The 25,874-nt window shown below is 38.0% G+C and overlaps 1 protein-coding gene across 1 annotated transcript in view; it reads right to left on the bottom strand.

Moving 5' to 3' along the window:
- The window catches only part of DPY19L4 (dpy-19 like 4), an 81,579-nt gene that overhangs the window by 4,655 nt on the left and 51,050 nt on the right, over positions 1-25,874 (bottom strand). Inside the window, exons 13-18 of the mRNA XM_006161317.3 lie at positions 23,636-23,755; positions 17,114-17,234; positions 11,886-11,942; positions 11,119-11,201; positions 7,317-7,449; positions 4,059-4,217 (exon numbers count right to left, since the gene is read on the bottom strand). Of these exons, the coding sequence (XP_006161379.1) occupies positions 4,059-4,217; positions 7,317-7,449; positions 11,119-11,201; positions 11,886-11,942; positions 17,114-17,234; positions 23,636-23,755 (673 nt within the window). The remainder of the gene's footprint in view (positions 1-4,058; positions 4,218-7,316; positions 7,450-11,118; positions 11,202-11,885; positions 11,943-17,113; positions 17,235-23,635; positions 23,756-25,874) is intronic.

Here is a 25,874-nt window from a genome sequence, read left to right as displayed (position 1 = left end):
CTGGACTCCCACATGGCCAACCACAGTTCAAATCCCAGACCAGATGGCTTGAAACTCATCCCAGGTGTGTGTGTGTGTGTCCAAGATCCCAGGAGGAAAATGGAGAAGGGATTACAATGTGACCATCACCCGAGGAGGGGTGATTTCTCACTTTCCCTCTCACTGTCTCTGTCTCTAGTAAGCACAGGTACCATGAGGCCAAAACCTCTTAAAAAAAAAAAAAAAAAGCTGCAGACAGCAGTTAGCAATATAGTAATAATTACTGAACCCCAAGCTTCAATAAAATAAAATTTCATTTTGTCACCAATAAACCAAAGATGACACCAACAGAGAAAATTTAAGTTTATGCAGCATAAAACAATACATTTATATTAGACAATTAAGGGGTCATAAAGAAAAATAGAAATCACGGGATCAGCAGGAGGCATGGTGGTTGAGGTGCTGGACGCTCCCACATGGCTGACCACAGTTCAAATCCCGGACCTGGTGGCTTTCTTTCTCACTTTCCCTCTCTCTCTTTCCTTCTCTGTGTCTCTCTCTGGTCAAATTAAAATAAATGAGTGAATAAATAAAATTAAATAATTAAAAAAAAAGAAAAGTAGAAATCACAAAAACTAATTTGTCACTTCCAAACCAGTTGCTGATGATACAACAAAGGGCTATGATTATTTAGGAAGTGACTGAAAAAATCTTGGTTGCAACCTAAACAGAACATGCACTACCATGTAAATGACCTACTAAACTTTTCTTAAGGTTCCCCATGCCCAGCTTTCCCAGGAGACAAGAAATCTATTCCAGTCAACAGTAATTATCAGATACACCAACTCCCCTATCAGCCTTCCTAAACTGATATACTATATACTACACTATATATACTACAGGCTGAGAAGATGGCTTGGTAAAAAGAGCTGAAATTAATGTAGAAATAAGATATAGCTAACTCGATCCTGAGATGGATACTGAACTTAACTCTGAAATACTGATTTGCTTGACCAAAAACATGAAGGTTTTCTGCTGAGACTTCTTACTCCAGATTCATTTCTAGCAGATAGGGCTACCTCTGCCTCCGTATCTCCATTTATCTCTGTCTCTCTGTGACTTTTAATTTTTTTTTTTTTTTTAAGTTATTGTCTGGGCTTTCAAGCTCCTGCTTTATTGTGTTAATTGGTGCCTTTTAGGAAAGGCACAAACCCAGGCCAGGCCCATCCTGAGATGAATACTGACCTTCAGCTCTGAAATGTCAATATCATGCGGCACACGACTTTCATTTTTTGCTTTTTAAAATTAAAATCTTATGTTTTTTATAATCGTTCTTATTTTTTTCTTCTTTTCTATTTTATTTTTTCTTCTTCTCTCTTCTCTAATTCTTTTTCTTTATTCATTGGCTCCTCAGCCTCTATGCACTAAGTGTCTAGACAGGTCCAAGTGAACAGCTTCCAAACACTGGAATACGATTAGGGTCAGAATATTCCTCTATTCCCACTGAATGTGATTGATGCACAAAGAGTGAAAACAAACGAAAGCAAGATTGCAGATCACCTCCTTCTGTATGCCTCTGAGCACTCAGATCGAACTTCAAGAATTAGGAAGAAACGCACCATCCATCAGATGACTAGAAATCACCTCAGGGTCACAAAAAATTTGAGAAGCAAGAAAATTCCTCTCCTCCAAGGGAAAATAACTCCTTTTCATCCTCAGACAGTACAATGGAAATCATGGAAATGTCTGATAAAGAATTTAGAATATTCATAGTGACAAAGCTAACAGAGATGGAAGAGAAGAGAGACACTGAACTGCACAAGAGGCAGAAGAAAGAAGCTGATGAGTTCCAGGAGGTGAGGAAATTCTTGCAAGATCTAAAAGAGGAAACACATACTATAAAAAAGAATCAAATCGACCTGTTAGAGATAAAGGCTATAATACAAGAAATCAAAACCTCCCTTGAAAGTATGAAAAGCAGACTAGATCATACAGAAAATAGAATCTCAGATGTAGAAGATAGAACTGCTGGCCTAGAAAAAATCCACCATGAGAACTGAGAAAATAGCCCCCCAAAATGAGAATAATATATGAGAAATACTAGCTATCATCAAACGTCCAAACATCTGGATAATTGGTATCCCAGAAGATGAAGAGACTTTTAAGGGAATTGGTAATCTATACCATGAAATCCTGCAAGAAAACTTTATAAACCTAGTGAGGCATTCAAAGATCCAGACCCAAGAAATACAAAGGACCCCAAATAGAATCAACACAAGAAGAGCTTTCCCAAGACACATTATAGCCAGATTGACCAAAACCACAGACAAAGACAAGATACTAAGATTGGCAAGAGAGAAATGTCAAGTTACCTTCATAGGATATCTCATCAGGCTAACAGCAGACCTCTCATCGGAAACAATGCAAGCAAGGAAAGAATGGGAAAATATATTCAAAGTGTTAAGGGAAAAGCAATTTCAACCAAGAATACTCTACCTGGCAGAATTATCCTTCATATGGGAAGAAACAACAAGAACATTCTCAGATAAACAAAACTTGAAAGAATTTACCAATACCAGACCAGATCTCCAAAAAGTTCTCAAGGGAGTGCTATGCCAGGAAAATTAAATACAGACACACAGAAATGAGAGTTCAAAAACTAAGAAAATGGCCAACTTAATCATGGGCAAGAGTCTGGAGTTGAATATTATATCCTGGAATTTAACTAGTTAGATCAAACCACAACAAAAGATATTAAGTACATGAGACTCAACAGGTGAAATAGAATTTTATGACTTTTGACTAAAACACTGCTGATTTTCTTCTACGTTTTGTTTTCTGGTTTTAAGGATTTTTGTCCTGTTTTGAGCTGCCAATAGGGTCATGTACCTACTATTTGAACAGAATCCTAACCTGTTTCCTGGCTTTAAGGTTTAAGCAAAATTCCTTAGCATTTCTTTGATTTATTAAAGTTAAAACTACTTTTCTTGAAATTAAAAAATATATTTAATAAAATACCTATTTAATGACTGTAGTAAGCTATATAGCATTAACCAGGTGGTACCTTATAGTATATACATTCTACTCAAAGTTTCACAACTAAAGTCAGACATGTATTCACAGATACGTACATACCAGCTGAACTTGCTACTGAAAGTAGTTAGATTATTTAAGAAATTTTGTGAATCAACAAAATGTGGGGAAAAAAAGGAATGGAAAACAGCGGTAGACACCTGAGATGGTGTGGGAGGAGGGTGGGAAATGGCAGAGGGTAAGAAATAAGGGTAAAATATATATATATACACACATAAACATATGAAACTAGGAAGGGAAAATTATTGATGATAACATGTATGATTCAGCCACTATGCAGTCTATTCTGGATGGGAAATCACATTTTGTGTGCTGTGACGATCCTCAGGGAATGAATGTAAATTAAGTAATTAAAAAAAAAAAAGTTTCAGAAGAAAATTACAATGCACTTGTCACTAGATTCTAGCTTTGTCCATATTTTAGTTTGAGGTATTTTGTGAATCAATAAAATGTGTGTGTGGGGGGGAATTAATTAATTAATTAAAAAAAAAAAATACAGCTAAATCCTAACAGTTCAAGTGGCCCTGAACATACTCGCTTTTGTGGATAACAGACTAAATGTACAAGCATTGTGTTAATTTAATTTAGTAAGCAATTTTTTTAGATGTGAATCAAATTATAAGCCATCTTGCAACGAAAGAAAATAATGCAACAGGCTATTCTTTAGATTACTATAATAAGTTAAAATAAGCATTCAAACCCAATTATGCTATCTCTTGTGCATAAATGTTGAAAACTGACAAGTACAGGCAAAGAATAAAGAACACAGATACTGGTAAAATTACTTTTTTTTTTTTTCCCAAAATGCCAACTTTCCTTTTGTACAATAAAAAAAATACTTCGAACCACTTTTTGCATGCCCTCTCCATTACTACACGACTCTCAGTTATATTCTTAGTTAAGCCCCCAAACTAAAGTTTGAAGATTACACAAGGTTAAATAAAACCATTTCCTCAAAATAGTGAACTTTCCCAATGGTTACTTACATGGCCATTTGCAATGTCTAATAAATCTTTAACCCTACAGCCTCTTGTAGTTCCCACCTCATTGCAGATAGCATCCTCAACAATTAGGTAATTAGCTTTGTAGGAGGTCAGTATTTTATAAATATCCTCAGCAGATCTCTTTGAATAGATTTGGTAAATCTAAAAAGATATAATGAAAACTGATTTTAAAAGACAGTTAAAATTTCTGTTAATCCAAAGCATACTTTGAGCATCTATTACACTCTTTTTGCCTTTTTTTGGTTCTTGCTATATGGTATGTACACTCCATGGGGGGCAGGAGGTGTGGAAAGAAAAAGAGAGAAAGTGAGAAATCACCCCTTGGAAGGCTGGCCGTGCTGCAATCCTGTCTCTTCCAGTCTCCTCTGGGGATTCTGAACATGCATGAGCACATGCTTGGTGCCCAGCATGTTTTTCAAAGGCCGGTCTGGGACTCGAACTGCAAAGCCAGCTCGAGTGGGATCCTGTTGCCTTCACCACACCACTGGCTGGCCCTGTGTTCTTAGTAGTGAATACTATCTATGGAAAATAAAGATACCACTAGACTTTGTTTGTGCCCTTAGGAAGCTATATTCATGTTTCATATTGGTCAAGACTAAATCTAAAACATATAATGTAGTATAAGTAAATTCCTTTTTTAAAAGAATTATTTAATTTTATTTATTCATTCATTTATTTTAATTTGACCAGAGAGAGACACACAGAAAGAGAGAGAGAAAGTGAGAAAGCAAGCCACCAGGTCCTGGACTAGAACCATGGTCGGCCATGTGGGAGTATCCAGTACCTTACTCACCGTGCCACCTGCTGTTCCCTGGTATAAATAAATTCTAAAATCATATAATGCAATCTTGATAACAACCATAAAAAAACATATCATGTACAGAGGTATAGGCTAGAAGAGAACATAGAAAATTATAAAAGGTGTTTGGGGATACTAATGTGACAGATGGAGGATTTTTTTCTATTGTCACAGAGAGACAAAGAGAAAGAGCACTGCCTAGTAGCGTGTGGTCATGCCACAATCCTTTTCTTCTGTTTCTCCACCCTGTTGAGATTTTGGACTGATATGATACACGCCTGGCATGTTTTTCAATTCACTGAGGCTGAGATTCAAACCACACAGTTGGCCATGTGGGATCTGCGCCTTTAACCACTAGGATATAGTAGCAGGCTAAGAGATGGATTTCTTAAAATCTATTCCATAAAATGCTAGTATTAATACAAGATGTTCTTTATTTGAAAAATTTTTGCTATAGGGTGTATGCACTTGCCAGAGAGACAGACAGACAGACAGAAAGCGAGAAATCACCCTTAAGGGGGATGGCCACGCTGCAATCCCTTCTCCTCCATTCTCCTCTTGGGATCTCAGGTACACGCATACACACACGCCCGGTGAGTTTTAAGTGTGACTCAAACCATAGTCAACTACATAAGAGTCCAGCAATGTAACCATTACACCATCTGGTGGTCCCAATATATGATCTTCTAAGAAATGTTTTTATGATTGTTGATTGATTGTTGATTGTATTCCCAACTGTATTTCAAGAGAGTAAGGACCATACTTTGCTTTCTCATTTTCCCTCCTCTCTGTCTCTCTCTAATAACTATAGCAAATTTTTTAAAAATCATAATAATAAAGAATATAAATCATTCTAAAAATAAATTTTAATCAACTAATTTAAATTCATAATAGTTTATCTTCAAGAATTCCAATATTCACATTTGTATAGATATTTGAAAATACTTTCGTATACTTGCCAGTTAGAAAAGACTTATTCAGGGGCCAGCAGGTGGAGTGGTAGTTAAGGGCACTAGACTCCCACATGACTGACCACTCAAGTGGTCAAGTCCCAGACTTGGCAGCTTACTTTCTCGCTTTCTCTCTCTCTTTGTCCCTTTCTGGTCAAATTAAAATAAATCAATAAAATAATTCTTAAAAAAAATGTATTCAATAAATAAAATTGAAGAAAATATAAAACAAAAACAAAATTTATAACTTTCTCTTACAAAAAATTGTGACAGGCAGCCCTATAGCCTTGTGGTTAAGGGAGTGGATCCCACATGGCCCTCCATGGTTCAAGTTCTAGCCCTGGAAGCTTGAAAATCATGCCGGGCACATGTGTGTCCAAATCCCAAAGGATGGAGAGATGGAAAAGAGACTATGCCCTATTGGCAGGGCACAGTCTTTGGTAAGCACACACTGGCGATTAAAAAAAATGTGACTTTCTAAACTATGGTTTTGGAATTAACATCTTACACTGCTCTTACCTATCTCTAGATATTATACCCTAGCTAGGAAAATGACAAAAATAACTATTTCTTTATTTGTTAACAAAACAATTAACTCAATACAGTTCAATGGTTTTCAGTATATTTGGAGTTGTACATCTAATCAGCACACTGGATTTTAAGTAATTTGCATTACATAAAGAAAAGAATCTCAGGGTAGCAGGTGGTGCAGTGGTTAAGGTGCTGGACTCTCACGTGACTGAACAGTTTGAGTCCTGGACCTGGCAGCTTGAAACTCATGCTGAGCACATGAGCACATGTGCCCAAAATCCTGAGAGGAGAACAGTGGGAAAGGGACTGCAGTGTGGCCATCCACTCTGGAGTATTATTTATCTCTCTCTGTCTCTCCAGCAAGATTTTAGCACTATAGCTAAAATCTCTCTCTCAAAAAAAAAAAAAAAAAAAAAAAAATTACTTTTCAGTTTTCCTAATACTTTGCAGAAAAGTAAATACTTTTCCTAGAAATATGTGTAAAATCTTTTAATTTTTCATCTTTTTAATCTTTAATCTTTTTAATCTCTGAATCTTTTTTATTTTAACTCTCCTCTTGGTTAAATGTAGTATCTAAATGTTCTATCTTTTGAAAATTAAACCAGCAAGTGACATGGTGGTTAAGGGGTTGAATCCCACAAGCCAACTCAGTGATTCATGTTCCGGACCCAGCAGCTTGAAAAAGACACTGAGCACATGTGCATGCATGCCCCAAATCCCAAGGGGAAAATGGAGGAGAAGGAATTACAGTGTGGCCATCCCCCTTAGGGGAGTCATTTCTCACTCTCCCTGTCTCTCTCTCTCTGGCAAGCACATGCACCCTATACTAAAAAAAACCTTTAACTCTTCAAAAATTATTTGGATTGTCTTACTAACTTAGAACTCATGAATCACTATAGAACTGTAAGAAAATACAGAGTGCTGTAAAATAGACACAATTGTAGAATTAAAATGCCTTACATTTTCATTTCTCTTGAGAAGATCATCATCATTGTAAAGAGGCAAGCTTGTCACCATCCATCCAGTGCATAATTTAATTGCACCCATTAACTGTGGACTCCCTGCAAACACAGCTGCAACTGGAGCTTGCCTTCTGCAAAGAACCATAAAGATTTACACACTGAAAAGGCAAGTATACTATTACATCATTGACTTATATTACCTCAGGCAATCTACAATGTATTAATATATTACACTTTTTCAATGTCAGTTATCATTTTATTTCTGGATTCATTAAAAAAGGGGGGGGCATGGTGGTTATGGGCGCTGGACTCCCCCATGCTAATCGCGGTTTGAGTCCTGGAACTAGTGGCTTGCTTTCTCACTTTCCCTCTCCCCTTCCTTCTCTCTCTCTCTCACTCTAGTTAAATTAAAATAAATAAAGTTTTTTTTTTTTTTAAAAAAGAGCATCTACTACACCCCAGGCATTATTTTGTTTGTTTTTAAGAGTTATTTATTTACTCATAAATAGAGAACATGAGCACGTACATGAGAAGGAAAGAGAGAGAAGCATCCACAATAGTCTCTCATCATGCTGCCATCCTTTTGCCCCAGACCTCCAGCTAATTGGCATCCTAGGCATTCGTGCATGCCCAGTGTGTTTTAGGCTGATCTCAAACCTGAGCCCACAGAAAACCATATTGCCTCCACCACTGAAGTTCAGTGTGCTACTGACTGTACCACCAGGCTGGACCTTTCAGGCACTGTGTTGAGTGCTGAAAATGTAGAAACTTTTAATAAAAGAGAGAGCAAGGGGAGATAATTAATATGTATGTCAGATGGTAACATTATTATTAAAGATAATGCAGAGTAAGGAGATAGTAACAAGAAAATACTACTTCAGATAGGGTGGCTAATTCAATGGTTGATACTATAAATTCTCAAATTCACCCTTTGCAAATATTAACCACCACAACCCCTTCCAAAACCATCTATCATCCTGCTACTTGCCTATCTTTACCCATGTGTCTGTCTCCAAATAACACACGGAGGTTCTCCATTCTGAACTGTGATCCAAAGGCCTAGATAGAGGCCATTTACAAGGTAGGAAACCTACGAGCAGGTCCCAAAGGGTTGATCTAATGCCTCCATTTATTGTTTCCTGTGTTCAATATTCAGCACCCACCTGGTATGTACTAGGCATCATGCCAGGCTTGAGAACTAAAAAAAAGGGCACATGGCCACAGACAGTCCTCAGTAGTGAGAAAACATACAAAAAAAATCTATGCTATACTAACATAACTGCCAACTGTCCATTGCACAACTGTCCGATGTACAATTGTCTAATATATAATTGTTCAAGTCTTTGTTGTATGTGAAAATACTGTGGTAAATCACACACAGAGATGTAACTTCCTCTTTTCTTAGTGACAATACAAAGTTATATAAAGTGCTCTACAATGGTAGATACAATGCATAAAAAGGTATCAATGAACAAAATTTTTTTAAAGAATTATTTTACTTTATTCATCATTATTATTTTTTTAATTTGAACAGAGAGAGAGAGAGAAAAAGAGTGAGAGAGCAAGCCGCCAGGTCCAAGACTCAAACCGTGATTGGCCACGTGGGAGTCCAGCGCCTCAACTACCATGCCATATGCCAGCCTTCAATGAGCAATATTTAAGAATGTTCTAAAGAAAATAATTTTGAATTCATATAAGGGGAGTCTTTGCAGTATCAGGACATTATAATAAGACCACATTGTTATATACCTATTCTATAAATCTACTCCTCATTGTCTGCCCCCCGCCATCTTTCTGGCGTCTATAAATCTACTCCTCATTGTCTGCCCCCCCCCCCATCTTTCTGGCCTTTTTTTGGATAGTTTTTATTCATTCTTCATGTTCTCATTTCTTCTTCTACATCTTTCATAAATTACAACATAGGTATTTCACAGTCTCTATCCATGCGGTAGATAGGTTACAACATAGCTATAATAATTCCTCTTGCCTATGGCCACGGCCTTGGAAGAAACTCTGGTTTTGTTCATGGGACTTGCTTAGGCCAAAGGGGCAACTGCAAACATGAGAGCAGAAATGCAAAACATGCATGACATTGAGAGTTATCCTCTCTTGCTACTCCGGGGAACTTACAGCTACCATCTTGCGAATAAGCCTGGGTGAACTTGCTAGATGATGAGAGAAATGAGACCAAGTCACTTTGATCCCCTTAGCTAACACCAAGCCAAACTCAGGCATGTGAGAGAGGCCATGCCAGGCTATCCAGTCCCAGTTAAGCTGGTTTAGTTAGATCCAGAGAATCCTCTCCACTGACCTACCATATTTTACTCTAAATGGAGCAAAAATAGTCCTATATTTATTGTTTATAAGCCACTAAGTTTTGTGGCAATCTGTTATGCAACAATATCTACATGACACAAACTTTATTACCAGAAATTGCAGGAATCTAATTTGCTGTTTACCACTAGCCATAACTAATACTTGCTGTACAGTTTCCTCATGTGTTTTATAATCTTAGCGCAAACCTTCATGAAACCTTATTTATGGAATCCTATGTAGCCTGGATTGAGTATCTATCAGGCATACCAGATAAGACTAAAACCACTTTTTAGGTTAATTTCTTGATTAGGGCTTCCTGGATTAGACAAATGTAATTTCAAACTAAAAACTTATTGATATGTGAAGTTAGATCCAACTGTTAGCAATTCAGAGAGGAACTTTTTTTGACCAAGAACTGAAGCAAAGACAAACATGCTTTCTTATGATCTTTCTCTACCATTTGGTGAATATTTTGCTATTCCATCCTTTTACTGACAGAGGGTCCCCATGTTATATATATTGAAAATTCCAATTTCTTGCTTCCATAGGCCTCTGACCACATCTTTTGTCCTGCATAGGCATTAAAATCTAAACCCTTTGGTTTCAAGACCAGCATTCTACCACCCACCCCATCTCCAACTCAGGGCAAAGGAAGTATTTTGAGACAAGACAGTGACACAATGGTGAAATCAGATGCTCTGTGAGGATGATGCACATAGGAGGGATTTGGGTTTATATCCAGAGACCTCCCTGAGTCTACTGAGTGCACAGATGCCCATAATCCAGAGATGGCTAAGGCTGGAGGTTCGCTGCAGTGTCAGAACCCCATTAGCGGATACTGTCTTACCATCACTCTCACTCTTTCTGTCTCTCACTCATTCAAAAAATAAATTTTTTGGGACCAGCAGTTGGTGTAATGGCTATGTCACTGGACTCCCATGTAGTCAACCGCAGTTAGAGTCCCGGACTGGTGGCTTCAACTCAAGCTGGGTGCATGTGTGTGTGTGCCCAAGATCCCGAGAGGAGAATGGAGAAGGGATTGAGGCATGGCCATATCCCTGGAGGGTGATTTCTCATTTTCTGTCTCTCTGTCTCTCTCTGCCTTTCTGGCGAGTGCACGTGCTCTATAGCAAAAACCTCTCCAAAAAAGAAAAAAAAAGAAGAAGAAGAAAGAAAGAAACTTTTTAAAAAGTTTCCTCTTGGCTAAATAAAAAAGGTATCTTTCTTTTTATTCTCCATTTCTGGTGTTCGACAATGAGAGTCTCAAATCTCATACTTATATTTTCAAGCACAAGAAGACAAGTTTAATTAGAAGATGAGAATTACAGGTCTAATCAAAAACTACATATCTCTAAAGACAGAATTCCTGAGTTTTATGAAAAACATTTGGAAAATTATTAAGTATTATTTCCCCTGAATTCATTAGAAAGCATGCAGTGATTAATTAATAGCTTAGCAACAGTCTTGGATAGTTTAATTCTTACTTTATCCAGGTCATAAGTTCCACCGTATCTGGGTCATAGAATTCCTGTAATTCTGTTAACTCTGTCATTAATCTTGGAAAAAACTAAAATGCAAAACAAAATCCAAAAGGTATGTGTAAATAACACGCAAGTTAAAAACTGCTGCAGTGTAGTTCAAAGACCAAGAGACTAACTTCAAACAAATGACATTAAGACATTGTTCACATGAAAAAAAATGGCATAGATTACTTTGCTTTTTTTCTATGACTTGCTTATTCTTCATCCAAATAATCTTATCTTTTGACAAATCACTCCCTATATTCCGTAATATTTTCATCAGTCCTACACAATTAATCACTGGTTGTATCGTATCTTTCATGTACTCACATACTAAATAAATAAATTGGAGGCTAAATAGTTTGCAGCTTTATTGCAATTAGTTTCATGTTACATTATAATAAGCCAAAGAATATATATCATTTCACAGATATTAAAAATTGGGGCTTATAGAATATTCTCAATGTCAAGTAAAATTCCTTTGCCAATCATAAACTGAATTAACAATAGCATTTTTAGACTACAGAAAATTGAATCAGATGTTGTTCTCAAAATGTTTTAGCCCTTCTATCATTTCTTAATGACAAAAATGTAAGCATTACTAAGACTGGATACTTTTATTCTATTACAGTAGTATCTCAATATAAATTTCCTACCCACACATATTAATTTATTATCTTTCAAATAATTTTTATATTTAGTAATATAAAAGTACAATCTAATTTTCTTACCTCTTTCCATAAACTGAGACCTATTATAGTGGGCACAGCCATGCTCAGAATAAGAGCCTAGAATATTAAAGCAAAGAGGGTTATGCATAAATACACTTCTTAGAGGTAGGTAGTAGACACTAACTCTGTGACCAATCACTTATCTTTATAATTATAAATATCTATAGATCTATAGAGAAACAGAGAGAGAAAGCAACAAATCACCTCCCAGGGGGATGGCCATGCCACAATCCCTTCTCCATTCTCCTCTCGGAATTTTGGGCATGCATGCACATTTGCCTAATGTGAGTTTCAAGTCGTTGCACCCAGGACTTGAACCACAGTCAGCCATGTGGGAGTCCAGTGCCCCAATCACCACACCACCTGCTGGCCCCTATGTAAACATTTTTATGAAAATAAAGCCAGCATGGAACCTAGTTCACAAAGTGAGATGGGAAAGACCAATGAATTTCAGCCATATCAATAAGCTGGAGGTAAAGTGAGACACATATATTCACCATTATGTTTTATAAAGTTTGCCAGAGGGTGTATACACTCACCAGAGAGAAACAGACAGGGTGAAAGCAAGAAAGCACCCCAATGGGGCATGGTCACACTGCAATTTCTTCTCCTCTTTTCCCTTCCCTCAGGATTTTGGGCACACATGCACACACACCCTCTGTGTTTTTAAAGCCACCAGGTCTGGTGTTTGAACTGCGCAGTCAGCTATACAGGATCCAGTCACCTTAACCAACATGCCATCAGCTGGCCCATATTTACTACAGGGAAAACAATGAAAAGGTAATCTCATAGTAACATCTCAAGAAATAAATCAATAACTGAAATTTTTGCTAGGAATTTATGTTATCAGGAGTTTACAAAGGATACAGAACTACTACATGAAAAGGTAACAACAAAAACAAAAGCTAATGAATTGGGTGAGCTGAGAGCATGGTGTAAGGTGCTAGATTCCCACATAGCTGATCACGGTTTGAGTCCCAGATCACTGGAGCTTAAAAATCACACTGGGCGCATGTGTGGAACGTGCATGCCTAAAATCAAAGAATGGAGAAGGGACTGTGGCATGCCACCCCCCTGGGAGATTATTTCGCACTTTCCCTCTCTCTGTCTCTCTCTGGTGAGCGTACTCACCCTTTGGCAAAAACCTTAAAAAACAAAAAACAAAAACAAGACAAAAGAGACAATTAGTTAACATGGGAAAAATAGCTAACATACTTTTCTAAAAAGTGTTTTTGCTATAGGGTGCTTGTGCTCATCAGAAACAGAGAGGGAAGGGGCCAGCAGGTGGCGTGGTGGTTAGGGTGCTGGAATTCCCACATGGCTGGCCACAGTTCGAGTCCCGACCTGGTGGCTTGCTTTCTCACTTTCCCTCTCTCTCTCTGTCTTTCTCTGGCAAAACTCATGTGAAATAATAATATAAATAAATAATTCTTTAAAAAAAAAAAAAAAAAGAAAGAAACAGAGAGGGAAAAGTGAGAAATCATTCTTCAAGAAGGATGGTCATGGCACAATCTCTTCTCTTCCAGTCTCCTGGGATTTGGGGCATACACACATAGGCACCTGGTTTGTTTTTTAAGCCACTGGGTCCAAGACTCACCACGCAGCTGGCGATGTGGGATCCAGTGCCATAACCTCCTTGCCACCTGCTGGTCCCATTATTATTTTTAAATAAGGATGTATAAATTCTTCGGAGAATAAGACCGGCAAACTACAACATGACTTTATTAAATATAATTCATCATCTTTCTGCCAAAGTCAGATTTCTTCTTATTATCATCCCATATCTATTGGTGACCCCATGATCTACAGACATATTAACCAGAGACTTAGCAAATACCTATGATTTCTCCTTTTGCCTCATTCTCTCATACTTAATCAAGTACTTATAATCTTTTTTTTTTTTTTTGGACTAGAAGTAGATTTGGTGAGTAATGGAGCCCATATCTCCCTTATCAAGATTTGCAGGGATCCTGCGTGGACTGATTTGAACATGTTGTAGCCCTGGAAATATGGTAAAAGATCACTCGCATGGTTATCAAGACTAATGTCCTGGGTGTCTGTTCTGTGCTGGGCACTGGTATAGATGCTCGTATTAGCATAATGAACAAAACATGCTAAAACCCTGGCCTCCTAGGTCTTGGATCTTAGTCAGAGGACAGGCATGTAACCAAGTGCACATGACTTGAGCTTTGACCTGCAGAGCTGGGAAGTCATCAGACGGTTTTGAGCAGAAGAGCAGTATTTAGTTTACACAGATCGCTGTGGTCTCTGTGTTGTAAATGGACTTCACAGGGCAAGGGCAGAAGCAGGTAGACCAGTTAGGAAGCTGTTTTCAAGGATCCAGGGAAGAGGTGGTAATGGCTTGAACTCTGGTGCTGAAAAGGGCTTGGATTCTGAACATCTTTTTCTCCTGATCTTTTTTGTTTTGTTTTAGTTATGGCATAGGAAACACACATTTGTGTCAAGTTCTTATACTATCTGGTCATGTTCTTCTGAAATTGTTTGAGAGTTTCATGTTCCTTTAAACTATGGAACCCAGAGCTAAAGGCTATATTCCAGGCATGGTTGGGCCAGCACCACATAGTAGGGACTCCTTATAATCTTCTTTTCAAACTACTTTTTTTTTTTCACTCCAATATAGCACAATACTAACTGAATGAGCTTTGAAATCAGAAAAAACCTGGATGTATATCGTGGTTTCCACACTTACAAACTCTACTCTCAAACAAGTTATTTAAACAATTTAAGCCTTAGTTTCCTTATCTATAAAGCAGAGAAAGTAAAACCTAGCATTAAACAGCATATGAAATACTTTGAATAGTACTTAACACATAGTGAGCATTAAATAACTTGAAGCTTCTATTAATTCCACCCACCATGGCTTGAGACTTGTCCATGAGCCTACCCTTCACAGAACTGTAATGGTGAGCTAACAGAAAAGCTGTCTGACTCTTAATCCCTATGAGGCATATAAATCCCGAAGCCTTCCTACTGCCTGTGAGTAAAGACCAAGCTCCACAGCATGACCCGTGAGGCCACCATGACCTCATCCTCTTCCATTTCTCTAGTTAATTTCTTGTCCACTCTATTTATTTTTGTTATAAGGAGAATGAGAGAGAAAAGAGCAAGAAAGGCATTTTTGACAGAGTTACACTACATTGTGATCCTTTTGCTCAGCCTCCCAATTTGCTAGGATCACAGGCACACAACACTGTGTGAAGCCTATTTAGGCTGGGCCAAGAACCAACCAGGCGTTACATGCAGACAGCCCCCAAAAACATCCTCCCATTTGTGTCACCACAGCTGAGTCGATTTACTTGTTCAGCTTTTATTTTTTTAAGTTGTATGTGCTGGAATTGATTTTATTTTTTTTTTTTTTAAATTTTTGTCAGAGGGTGCATGTGCTTGCTGGAGAGAGACAGAGGAAAAATGAAAAAGCACTCTCCATGCGGGATACTCGCACTGCAGTAACTCCTTTATTTATCCCTCCTTTAAGAATGCTGGATGTGCATGCACACATGCCTCACATGTTTTTCCAAGTTGCTGGGTCTGGGACTCTAACCACACAGGCAACCATGTCAGATTCAGGTGCATGAACCACCATGCCATCAGCTGGCCTGAAATTCATTACTTTTATAATCAGAAATAAAAGATTTCCACAGGATCTCTTCATCTACCTGTAAGCCATAATATGATTTACTCATGCCATTTCAATTGTTTCCATCTCACGGGGCCGGCAAGTCGCATGGAGCAGACTTCTCATATGGCTGACCACAGTTCAAGTCCTGGACCTGGTGGCTTGCTTTCTCATTTTCTGGCTCTCTCGCCCTCTCTTACTCTGTCCCTCTCTGGTCAAATTAAAATAAATAAATTTAATTTAATCTAAAAATTCCTTTTTAATTTCTTTAGAAATACACTTCTAAAAAAATAATTATTTTATTTAATTTTATTTATTCACTTATTTATTTTTAATTTGTCAGAGAGAGAGAGAAAATGAGTAAGCAAGCCAACAGGTCCAAGACGTGAACCACGGACAGCCATACGGGAGTGTTCACCGCCTTAACAACCACGCCATCTGCTGGTCCTAAATAAAATAATTCTTTTAAAAAAAAGTGGTTTCCATTTCTCAGGATTTGATCTCATATAACTAGAGGAGAAACAAATACTTCACAGAAAATAACAATGACTCACCAACAATATTGGGTGTACCGTTCTTAATCGAAGCCATTTGAACAATGTCATCCAAAGCTCAGGACAGCATACACCAAATGCTGCTAACATGCACACATAAGGAGTCCAGATATATTTCAAGCTGGAAAAACAAAATAAATCACATAGGAGACATCCTTTGATCAATAGTCTCCATGCCTTTTCTTAGTTTTCTTAGAACTATTTCCAAGAAAACAACAAAACATTAAGGGAGAATGAAAAAGTATAGTCTCTAATTTTCAGGAACAGACTGTTATCCAATTCATAAATAATCAAATTAGAATAAAAGCATATCAATGAAGTTATAGTAAAACTGTACTCCTAGAGAGACTATAAACTATCAAAACCTTTTAAAAAATACTTAATTTGGGGGAACCAGCAGTTGCATAATGGCTATGTCGCTGGACTCCCACCGCAGTTTGCATCCCGGACCCGGTGGCTTAAAATTCACATCGGGCGCATGTGCATGTGTGCCCAAGATCCCGAGAGGAGAATGGAGGAGAAGAGATTGTGGCGTGACCATCCCCCCCGGGGGGTGATTTCTCGCTTTCTGTCTCTGTCTGTCTGGGGAGCGCATGCACCCTATAGTGAAAAAAAAATAATAACTTAATTTTTCAATTTGTTGTTACTATTATTCTTTCATTTGAACAGAGAAAGAAAAAGCAAACCACAAGGCTTGGGACTCGAACTGTGGTCAGCCACGTGGGTGTCCACCTTAACCACTGTAATTTCTTTAGAAATACACTTCTAAAAAAATAATTATTTTATTTAATTTTATTTATTCACTTATTTATTTTTAATTTGTCAGAGAGAGAGAGAAAATGAGTAAGCAAGCCAACAGGTCCAAGACGTGAACCACGGACAGCCATACGGGAGTGTTCACCGCCTTAACAACCACGCCATCTGCTGGTCCTAAATAAAATAATTCTTTTAAAAAAAAGTGGTTTCCATTTCTCAGGATTTGATCTCATATAACTAGAGGAGAAACAAATACTTCACAGAAAATAACAATGACTCACCAACAATATTGGGTGTACCGTTCTTAATCGAAGCCATTTGAACAATGTCATCCAAAGCTCAGGACAGCATACACCAAATGCTGCTAACATGCACACATAAGGAGTCCAGATATATTTCAAGCTGGAAAAACAAAATAAATCACATAGGAGACATCCTTTGATCAATAGTCTCCATGCCTTTTCTTAGTTTTCTTAGAACTATTTCCAAGAAAACAACAAAACATTAAGGGAGAATGAAAAAGTATAGTCTCTAATTTTCAGGAACAGACTGTTATCCAATTCATAAATAATCAAATTAGAATAAAAGCATATCAATGAAGTTATAGTAAAACTGTACTCCTAGAGAGACTATAAACTATCAAAACCTTTTAAAAAATACTTAATTTGGGGGAACCAGCAGTTGCATAATGGCTATGTCGCTGGACTCCCACCGCAGTTTGCATCCCGGACCCGGTGGCTTAAAATTCACATCGGGCGCATGTGCATGTGTGCCCAAGATCCCGAGAGGAGAATGGAGGAGAAGAGATTGTGGCGTGACCATCCCCCCCGGGGGGTGATTTCTCGCTTTCTGTCTCTGTCTGTCTGGGGAGCGCATGCACCCTATAGTGAAAAAAAAATAATAACTTAATTTTTCAATTTGTTGTTACTATTATTCTTTCATTTGAACAGAGAAAGAAAAAGCAAACCACAAGGCTTGGGACTCGAACTGTGGTCAGCCACGTGGGTGTCCACCTTAACCACTGTGCCACCTGCCAGCCCTATTAAAGCCTTTATAAAAGGTGGTTTGGCAGAATTTATAAAAATTTTAAATATTCTAAGATAGCCAATGCCATTTTCAGTAATCTACCCTATAGATATATAAGCAGATGAGGCCCGCAGGTAGCATGGTGACTAAGGGTGCTGGACTCTCACATGGCCTACCGTGGTTTGAATCCAAGAACTGGAGGCTTGCTTTCTCGCTTTATCTCTCTCTGGTGAGCACACATGTCCTATAGCAAATTTAAAATAATGATAATAATAAAAAATAAATCTAAATTAATAATTCTTTTTTGGGACCAGCAGTTGGTGAAATGGCTATGTTGCTGAACTCCCATGTAGTCGACCGCGGTTCGAGTCCTGGCCCCAGTGGCTTAAACTCATGCCGGGTGCGTGTGCGTGCGTGCCCAAGATCCCGAGAGGAGAATGGAGGAGAAGGGACTGAGGTGTGGCCATACCCCCTGGGGGGTGATTTCTCGCTTTCTATCTCTCTGTCTGTCTGTCTGGAGAGCGTATGTGCCCTATAGCAAAAACCTCTCCAAAAAGAAAATTAAAATAATTTTTTTTAAGAATTTAAAATAATGGGTTTGTTTGTTTCCCACAGGGCAAGAGTGCTCACTAGAGAGATTGTGGGTGTTGGGGAGTGAGAAAGCAAGCTGCCAGGTTCAGTACTTGAACTACAGTTGGCCATGTGGAGCCCAAAGCCTTAATCATCATGCCATCTGCTGGCTTTAGCATATTATTTTAAAAGCAAGAAAACTGAAAACAACTGGAGTGACCTTTAATAATTACTGATTAAATAAGTCACTATGAGAAATAAAAAAACAAAATGTAAACCTTCATGTACAGTGTTCCCCTAGCTTTCTGCCTTTTTTTCTTTTTCCTTAAAGAGACAGGATCTTGCTATATTGCTCACGACAGCCTCGAACTCACAAGCTGCCTGCCTCAGCCTCCCAAGTATTGGTATTAAAGCTGACATGCTCAGGGTCAGCAGGTGGCGTGGTGGTTAAAGTGCTGGACTCCCACATGACTGACCACATGACCACAGTTTGAGGCCCGGGCCTGGTGGCTTGCTTTCTCACTTCCCATTTCTCTGTTCAAATTAAAAAATAATAACAACAAATGGAATTAAATAAATAATTCTTAAAGAAAATAAAAAGCTGCCATGCTCAGCTTGCTTTTTTGTTTTTTGAAATGCAAATATATAGTACAAGTAAAAATAACATCTAGAAATATACAGCTAACGATCTCTGAGGAACGGAACGGAGGGATTTTCATTTTTTACTTCACATATTGCTTTTTTATTTGGGTTTCTTACAGTGTTCATATATTACTTTTGGGATTAATCTTCAATTATTTTTCATTTTAAAATTGTTGTTCTTATTTTATTTGCCAGAGGGTTTGTGCACTTGCTGGAGAGAGATAGAGAGAGAGGGAAAGTGAGAAAGCACCCCCACCAAGGGGAATGGTCATATCATTATCTGTCTTCTATTTCTCCCTTCTTTTGGATTTTGGGCACACATTTACGTGTCTCTGGCATGTTTTTCAAGCTCCCAGGTTCAGGATTCTAATCATGCAGTCACCCATGTGAGATCCAGCTGCCTCGACTCTCATGTCATCAGTTGGCCTAAGATCAACTTTCTAAAAATAAATATTAAAAACTGGGCTTATTGGTGCCAGAAGTTGATGTGTTTCTAAAACATGACAAGGGAATATACCCAGTTTGGGCTCAGAGCTCCCTCTGGGTATACCAGGCACACATCTGCCCATGATATAGGGCTGGCTGATAGCTTAGAGGAGATCATGGCCTCAAGACCCTATTGAGGATGCTGTCTCTTTTTCTTCTGTCTCTCACTCATAAAAGAAACAAGCTTTTAGAAAACCAGAAAATCTTAAATTAAAATGATTAAAAATCCAAGTATACAGAAAAATGAACTTACAGAAATTAAAAAAAAAACAAAACAAAACATTGTGTTGTAAGTTGTAAAGGAAACAAAGAGTCCCTCTCCCAAGGAAAATGGAAAAAACTAAAAATGGCAAAGAGAGCTTAAAAAAGCTTGCTGTCAAACTTAGAAGACAAAGAAAGATCCTGAGGCCACAGTATAAATTTCAACTATTATGGTTTTATAAAACAGCAAAGCTATGAAATGCAAAAAATAAAGAAATACTCATGCATTTAATAAACTTTTTAAAAAATTTTTGCCAGAAGGACACATGCTCACCGAGAGATAGAAAGAGTGAAGGAAAACAAGAAGGTAATCCCCATGAGGTTTGGTTACACTGTAACCCATACTCCCACAAGCACCTGGTGTGTTTTTCAAGCCGCCAGACCAGCACTTAAACTGTGGGGTTGGCCTATGGGATCTTGCTGCCTTAGCCACGAGGCCATGGCATGGCCTTTATTTTAAATTTTAAAAGTAAGTTAGTTTGTTTATTTATTCACTGAGAAATAGAGGCAGGAAGAGGGTCTCACTACTCAGACTTTGAGAGAAGTTGTGTACGTACAGAGAATACATGTGGCTAAAACAGGAAGTGAACTGGTTTCCTCTGGTCAACTACTAGCTCCCCATTTCTAAAACAGAAACCTATTCTTCCAGTCAGCCAAAATCAATACTGGGTCTGGTTACAGCTCCAGGGGCATCATTCAGTGAATTAAACGTATATAATGTCCCCTGGAACACAAACCCCTATACTAGAGATCAGTCCATTGACGCCAAATCCTTCCTTTTCACACCATTTCGCTCCAGTAGTAACATCTCTACCTTTAGACTATCCTCTAACTCAACCAAATGCTAGATGAGTCTTTTCCAAACATAACTATGATACTTTCTGTTCAAAAAGCATTAGTGGTTCCCTAGTGCCTACTGAAAACTCATTTAAATGACTTTCAGAGTCTTCTAAAATCTGAACTTAACTCACATGTTCAGTCTTTTCTCCTACTACTTCCCTAAATATTCATGTTCCAGGCAGAGTCTGCAAAACAAGTTCAATGCGTCCATCCTGTAATCACCATAAATGCACATGAATATCTTGCTCCTGATACAACTGTACGCTTCTTTAGTTGCTGCCTTAGACTCTGATTCCCTTCACAGAACCCTAGAAGTCCTCTGGTTCTCACCCTCCACACTCTGATCATGTACTCTTTTTAAAACTCCTACTTTGACTTCTGAGTTGCACCTCTTCCTAAGGTCCTTCCACCACAGTTCCTACTCATGCAGCTTCCAATTCCTAAATTATTTTAGCTTTCATCCTTTTGCTCCATTTCCACTGCCACTCTCTTCTAGACTCTTGCAATACCTTAATTGATTTCTCTTCCTCTGATCCTATTTTTCTAAAACTTTTCTCTGCCATTGTTGCTAGAGAGAGCTTAAGTAACCTGGCCACTGCCCTCACACTCATCCCATACCATTGGTTCCAGAACTTACTGTTACACAGATTGTGATCCATTCTTATTCTTTTCGTTCATTTCCTTCTTTTTTTTTGTTTTAGATTCTGTCATAGGGTCCTTAGAGCTCTCTGGAGAGAGACATATAGAGACATAGAAGGAAACTGAGAAATCACCCCCCTCCCCTGGGGGGATGGCAAAGACAATTCCTTCTACTCCATTTTTCCCTCAAGATTTTGGGCATGCACACACATACACCCAGTACACATTCCAAGCCACCATGTCAGGGACTCAAACTGCAGGATCAGCTCATGTGGGATACAGTGCCTTAACAACCAAGCCACCTGCTGGTCCCCATTCTCATTTTCTCTCTCTCTCTCTCTCTCTCTCTCATTCACGCTTTCTCTCTCACACAAACAACACATACATGGTAAAGTGAATACTCTGGCAAATCACTACTACTTAAAACTGTCACTTCATTTAGGAAACCTTCCTTAAATTAGCTTCCCCTACCATCTTCCACAACTGAGTTAGTATCTCTACTCTGGGTGACTAATGCATCTTATGTATACCTTTCTCACAGCACTAGCTTTATTTTAACTCGTCTTACTTAGCTAGAATATGATTTTTAGCAAAACTATGGTCACACTATAACTTGCTTTTTAATGTAATGTTAACATAATATTATATATTCTTAAATAATTTGGATAACTGTGAAAAGTTGCATAATATCACAGGAAGGATTATACCAAACTTAAATACAATACAATCAACAAAGTTCAAAGCCAACCTACAGAGTAAGAGAAAATATTTGCAAATCATACACCTGACAACTAATATAAAGAAAACTAAAACTCAACATTAAAAAACCAAATAGCCCTACTAAAAAATAACAAGTTGAAAGCAACTTCAACAATTTCTTCCAAAATGATATAAAAATGGCCAATAAGCATATGAAAAGATGCTCAATATCACTAGTCATCAGAGAAATGCAAATCAAAAGATGGTAACTATCACAAAACCAGAAAACAGGGCTGGCTCCACAGTGTGACAGTTAAGTTATGTTCATAGAAAGCTGGATCCTACATGGCCAACCACAGTTCAATCCCAGCCCTAGCAGCTTGGAAAACACGCACAATATTTGTGTGTGTGAGTACCCCAAATCCTAACAGGATGGAAAAATGAAAGGGGATTCTGGTGTGATCATGACCCATTAGAGGGTACTTTCTTTCTCTCTCTCTCATGCAGGTGCATATGCCCACTGGCAAAAAACAAAATAACAGCTCAGGGAGAATGTGAAGAAGTGGAACACTTGTGCACCGTTGGCAGGATTACAATTATGGAACTTCCTCAGGAACTTAAAAATAGAACCATTATATCCAGCAATTCCACATCTAGGTATGTATCACAAAAGAACTGAAAGCAGAGTCTCAAAGAGACTACGTGCCCATTGCATTTTAGCCTAAGCTCCTTTTCATCCCTCCCAACAATGTGCAATGACACTTCCTAATGCAGGCCTTAGCATATGCTATCTCCTCTAGCTGGGCTATTCTTTCACTCTTTCTCACCTAAGGGTCTTAATTCAAGCACCTTTTCCGTAGAGAATCCTCCTGTTCTCTTTAAGTGAAACTATGTTTTTTTATGTGTTCTCACAGCACATAAGGACTCAGTTCTCTTTCACTTACTAACGCTGTGATTTTATTTTTATACAATTAACATTTATTATATCCATTGGGCCAACAGTCCCTAACTTTCCTGGCATCAGGGACTGCATTTGTGGAAGACAATTTTTCCATGAATGGGAACAGGGGGGGTAGGAGTGGTAATTTATGAGAATGCACAACTTATATCCCTCACGTGTACAGTTCATAAAAGAGTTTGCACTCCTACAAGAGTCTCATGTTGCTGATCTGGCAGGAGGTGGAGCTCACATAGCAATGCAAGTGATGGAGAGTGGCGGTAAATAATATCAATAGATAAAGCTTCACTTGCTCACCCTCTGTTCACCTCCTGCTGTGCAGCCTGCTTCTTAACAGGTCATGGACTGGTACCGTGGTCTGGGGGTTGGAGCCATAAAGCCATAAGTTACATAAGTTAGAGACTGTGTGTCCACTTTTGCCTGCTACCATATGTACCTCCAGCCTCTAGATAATGCCTGGAACTTGGAAGATATTCAATAGTTTTTTAATAAATGAATGTATAAGTAAACGTCAGTTCATTTTTCTATAATTATGCCCTTATAAATTCTAGTTAGATTAAGAAGGTTTATAGATATTCAGTTTTTATAAAGTTTTATAAATGAATTCTTGAATGTATTCATGTGTGATCATCAAAAAGGACACTCTTGGTAAAAACATTCAGATCATGTCAAGAACACTTACCCTTCTATAACCATTGCAAGAGAACCCAATAAAATAGTATGAATTACGTGATAAATTATTTCTGGTCTTTCTCCAATTTGTCCATCTTCAAGAGTAACAGTGTCTTTCAGGAACTTACCACTACAGAAAGAAAATGTGATTTTTAATAGTTTGAAAAAATATATTTGAAAAATCAATGATATAATATATATAATCTCTAATGGTCTTACTTGAAATCTTAAACTTCCTCACAAAAATATACATGGTCCTTAAAATTTGAAAGTGTATTCTACTAGTCAAATACCTAGCTTATGGGACCAGCAGTTAGCGTAATGGCTATGTCACGGGACTCCCATGTAGTCGACCGCGGTTCGAGTGCCGGACCTGGTGGCTTAAACTCACATCGGGTGCATGTGTGTGCGTACCCAAGATCCTGAGAGGAGAATGGAGGAGAAGGGATGTGGCGTGGCCATCCCCTCTGGGAGAGGATTTCTCACTTTCTATCTCTCTGTCTCTCTCTGTCTGGCGAGCGAACGTGCCCTATAGGAAAAAAAAAACAAAAAACAAAACAAAACCTAGCTTATATATCTCTATGTCTTTGCAAGTGGCTTTTAGAACCTGAAGACAACTCATAAAATCCAAGACATTTCCTACAACCATTTACTTAGAACAGCAAGGTCCTATCCTTTATAAAAGAACATATAAGACTAAATATAAATTTTTAGTATAGTAAAAATGAATGTTAGATTCCTACTCCAAGATGAATTATGACTCAAGTAAAGACTGCTAAATAATAGTTAAATAAATTTAATTAACTTAGTTCTTAAAAATAAGAAATTATACATGGTCTATTTTCAAATATGACAAAAATATTAAAGAATAGTCAAATTTTATAATGATAAATCATTAACACTACTAGCTTCATGTAAGTTAAATACAAGAAATTATGCTTAAAAATTTAGGTTGAGAGAAGACACCTTCATGGCTACTGAGAACTAGTGATTTCAGGGGAATAAGAGAAATGAAGATTTTCCAGTGATAATTCAGCCTCCAGCCCACAAAATCGCATGGAGAGGCAAGGGAGCAGGTCTCAGAAGACCCCTTCATGGCTACTGAGAACTAGTGATTTCAGGGGAATAGGAGAAATGAAGATTTTCCACTGATAATTCAGCCTCCAGCCCACAAACTCATGTGGTAGGAAGACTTTCAAGCCTCCTGTCTCTGTCTTTGTCCCTCTCTACCTCTGTCTCTGTCTTCTCATTTTTAAAATTTTTTAAGGTAAACCAATTTCTTGGTTTTCAGCCCCTCCTTTCCCTTTATCTTGTCAATAATCCCCTCTCCCCATCTCAACCAAGGAGAGGCAAGGAAGCAGGCCTCAGAAGACACCTTCACGGCTACTGAGAACTGCACTGCGTGGTTTTCTTATTTTTGCTTTTTTTTTTTAATTTTTTTTTTATTTTTTTGGTTTTTTTTCTTCTCTTTTTCTGTTTCTTGGTTGTTTTTGTTGCTGCTGTTTCTCTGTGTTTCCTTTTCTGCATGCTCCTGGACGCTCAGATTGAACTTCAAGTTTGAGAAGAAACACACCATCCATCAGACGACTAGAAATCACCGCAGGACCACAAGAAATATGGGAAGGCAAGAAAATACCTCTCCTCCAAGGGAAAAGAATAACTCCTCTTCATTAACAGACAGTTCAATGGAAATCATGAAAATGTCTGATAAAGAATTTATAACATTCATAATAGCAAAGCTAACAGAGATGGAAGAGAAGGAAGACAATGTACTGCAGAAGAGAGAGAAAAAAGGAGCTGACGAGTTCCGGGAGGTGAGGAAATTCATGCAAGATCTAAAAGAAGAATTACACACTTTACAAAAGAATCAAATGGAACTGTTAGAGGTGAAGACTGTAATATAGGAAGTCAAACTCTCTCTTGAAAGTATTAAAAGCAGACTAGATCACACAGAAAATAGAATCTCAGACGTAGAAGAGAAATTTTCTGGCCTAGAAAAATCCACCACAAAGACTGAGAAAATGGCCCAAAAATTCGAAAACAATATACAAAAAATACTAGATACCATCAAATGTCCAAATATCCGGATAATTGGCATCCCAGAAGGAGAAGAGACTCATAAGGGCATTGATAATCTATTCCATGAAATCCTGCAAGAAAACTTTCCAAACCTAGAGAGGCACTCAAAGATCCAGTCCCAAGAAATACAAAGGACCCCAAATAGAATCAACCCAAGAAGATCTTCTCCA

Source organism: Tupaia chinensis, unplaced genomic scaffold (genome assembly GCF_000334495.1).
Source record: "Tupaia chinensis unplaced genomic scaffold, TupChi_1.0 Scaffold138407_1, whole genome shotgun sequence".
NCBI classification, from domain to species: domain Eukaryota; kingdom Metazoa; phylum Chordata; class Mammalia; order Scandentia; family Tupaiidae; genus Tupaia; species Tupaia belangeri.
This window is presented reverse-complemented; position numbering and strand designations above follow the sequence as displayed.